The sequence below is a fragment of the Ruditapes philippinarum genome, unplaced genomic scaffold (genome assembly GCF_026571515.1).
Source record: "Ruditapes philippinarum isolate M1 unplaced genomic scaffold, ASM2657151v2 ctg2658_1_1_1_1, whole genome shotgun sequence".
Taxonomy (NCBI): Eukaryota; Metazoa; Mollusca; class Bivalvia; order Venerida; family Veneridae; genus Ruditapes; species Ruditapes philippinarum.
This window is the reverse complement of record NW_026860151.1, coordinates 49962-53294: the sequence shown is the minus strand read 5'-3', so window position 1 is coordinate 53294 and position 3333 is coordinate 49962. Positions and strand designations below refer to the sequence as shown.

At 29.6% G+C, this 3333-nt stretch overlaps 1 protein-coding gene across 1 annotated transcript; it reads right to left on the bottom strand.

The window, feature by feature from the left end:
• Positions 1–282: 282 nt before the first annotated feature.
• Positions 283–2793, bottom strand: LOC132759048 (uncharacterized). Its single transcript, XM_060750771.1, has 2 exons — positions 2667–2793; positions 283–1451 (listed from the first exon to the last, which is right to left on the bottom strand). Exons 1-2 carry the CDS (start codon positions 2719–2721, stop codon positions 778–780), a joined length of 729 nt encoding a protein of 242 aa, XP_060606754.1. The 5' UTR covers positions 2722–2793; the 3' UTR covers positions 283–777.
• Between the last annotated feature and the right edge of the window lie 540 nt (positions 2794–3333).

Here is a 3333-nt window from a genome sequence, read left to right as displayed (position 1 = left end):
TAAATTTGTAAATGTATCCTCTATTGTAAGAAAATAGTTACATGTATGGATGAAATGACATGAACAAATTACTTATTGAGGGAAACCATTTAATATATAAAAGGACATGACAGAATATGCAAGAACAATATTTGACATATGTTTGCGGTTAAAATTGAAATATCCGTCCCTTGGGAACCCTCTGCAGGCCTCGTTACCGCCTAATTGGCAGGTACCTCGGGTTTGATATCCGTTGAAAAGGTTTTCCAACTACAATTCATGTCCAGGATAACTCAACTCAAATTTAAATGTTAATATAATGTTTATTTAACGTCAAATGTTTGCCTGGATAAAATAACTCTAACTAATCAAATAACTGATCAATTTTGTAAAAGAATACTGTCTGATGTTGAAAATATTGACATTCAATAGTAAATAAACCATTAATAGCCACATGAACAAAACATATAAAGCGTTTGTAAGAGGCTTCAAATGTATTTTTCAATCCCTCCTTAAGTTTATTTCCCCACCATCATTTAAATGTTTTTTTTTAGTTTTAAGTTCACTAGCTGATGTTCATAAGAATTTCGATCTTATTTTAATTGACGTCAATGTTTTTGTATGAAAATAGTTAGTAAAATGTTACATATACAAAAAATGAAAATAATATGTTAATGTACAAAAATATACATTGAAAATCTATTACGATTTTAAGTAATATTCTAAATGTTCTAAAAAAAATTAATGATTTGAATGTCTTTTCTATAATTCAAAGACAAACCTATTTTCATCCGTAAATTATAAACCTAGAGTTAGAATTAAGACGGTAACAAATGAAAATGGCATTAGAATGTCTGCATATGCTCTATTGCCCGAGTTTATAGATTCTGATTGACCATCAAGTTTGTAAATTGTAAGCTTTTCTGTTTGCTCAGGTTCCTTTACTTTGAAGACATGGTAGGACTTTATTATTACCTCTTTTTCAGTTTTAAATGCTGAGTACTTTTCAACCAATAATCCATACACATTTGATATCTCGAAAAGAATTCCCTTTTGGCATACGTTGTCAGCAAACATTACAGCCAATTCTCGAAGTAAGGTGGTACTTGTGATCTGATTAAATTTGAAATCACGTCCTTTTTCAGGACGCTCATTCAGTGCTGTACATCCCCTGTATACAATTTTATGTTCTGTAGGTCCGAGAATGTCAATTCCCCTGTTAATTAGATCACCAGATCGTTGCCAGATATCAGTCTTTGTGGGGTAGTTGTTGCGCATTTCCTTGTTTAAAGTACTGTAAAAAGGACTTTGTTGTGTGTATAGGTTGACAAGTCCTATTGCATACTTTCTATCCATGGTTTCATAAGAGAAAGACGCCATCTTTTCTTGTGCCGTTTGGACGTTTGATCTAAAGTCTTTGAGATCTTGAAACAATTCTTTTACTTCACCGGAATATCCGTCATCTTCTGTATCTATCAATTTAATAGCAATGCAAGCTTTAATTTTTATACCTTCAATTAGAAACAGGTTTCCAAAACACGACATTAATGTAAAAAGTAAATTTAAATAGCTACTTCCTTTTAAGAACGGAGCCGACAACCCAAATTTGTTCGCTTAAAATATTTATGTTATCATATTCTCAGCTTATGCAATTTATTTTCTACTAAACAGTTTTCTTTCCGCTTTGTAAAGTTATGAATGCGTATGTGCATAATGATTCTCAATTCTATCAGATTTCAAATTTAAAATAAAAAGGCAAAGAACAACAATTTCTCATGAACGTAGCGTTAAGGAAGTTAAAATACCAATAACATTTTCGACACACCTATTGCCTTAATAACGTTTCTATTTTGAGTAAATAATGTAAATAATAGTTTAACATCTCATTTTCGTATCAAAATAGGCAAAGAAAAAATAGATTAATAAAAAAGAGTGATATTGACATCGACCACATATAATTTCACAATTGTCAGAGTTAATTTATAATTTAACAAAAGAAGTGCATATAACACGTCTCAGTGGTAGTGACAATCACTGGATAAATGAAATTAGGGTTCTTCTTTAAAGTTATCTAATTTGTTTTGTTTTGCTTTTTTGAAAGAAAAGAAAGATTATTAAATTCCTTCGAAGCCTTAAACTTGCTGAAAGATGTAAAACACATTCAACCAATGCCATTGTTTTATGCATTTACATGATTATATATAAGTACTATTATCCATAAAACGTAGACCTAAGACTATATAGTGTACAAAAGTTGTACCAAAATAGATTATAGTTTATACAGGGATGATAAATACGCGCACGCTATGTTACAATATCATATACACATTGAATTGTATAATTATGCTTGCAGTAAATAATACAGAGATTTCGTTTATAGACGGTGACTTTTCAAACAGGGTAAACGAAGGAAAAATCTGTTTCACTCACATATTTCCCCATTATTATCAAAAAGAATAAAGTTTATATTGAACACAATAATATTCTTATAATTCTTGTCAATTGTTTAACAGTGATTACAAAATTAATGAAAATAAAAATACAAGCGAAAAAATTTTACATTTTATTTGGTTTAAATTGATATAAGTGATTTTGATTCAGACTATACATGTTTCAATACTTTTTGAAAGTACAAAAAATCGTATCAAATCAAAAATAAAAACGCATCAATTGCCGTAAATACATACCACTTTTTACGAGTCCTAAAAAACAACAAATGATGAAGAAAAAAATGCGCTCCATTTCCCAAATAATTTAACTTTCCTTCTAACAAACTACTTCTGTCCGTGAAATCTGTTAACGATTGACTGCCTTTACCTTATCACGCAATTAAATAAGGATAAATTATAAAATTACTACTTCCCCGTATTTAATCTGCGGTATTGAATTGCTTTTTGAATTAAAAAAACACAAATTGTTCATTATGAACTAAAACCTGCACAACTGCTCTGTTGTTTGCGGCACGCCAACCTTTTCTGATAGACATGTTTAACAGTAAGAATATCAATTATGAGTTTTTTGTGTTTCTTATTCACTTCTTGTCAGACTGACCCGGTCATGTTATACAAGTAAAAAGATAGAATTGCCTACATGCCTAAGACCTAAAACATTAACAGTAATAAAAATGAGAACAAAAATAATTGTTGTAAAAATGATTAAATGATTATTATAAGATTTCTTTTTTGAAAAATTGGAGACACGTTATTGTTCATTGATTGCACTAAGCAATTATTTCAGTGTCCCGATATATAATCTTTCAATAAGAAATAATGGATAATCTATCAGTTTAAAAACACAGTTAAGATAAACTAAATCGCGTCATTTTTATCAGAATTATAAACGACTTTAGAAAAC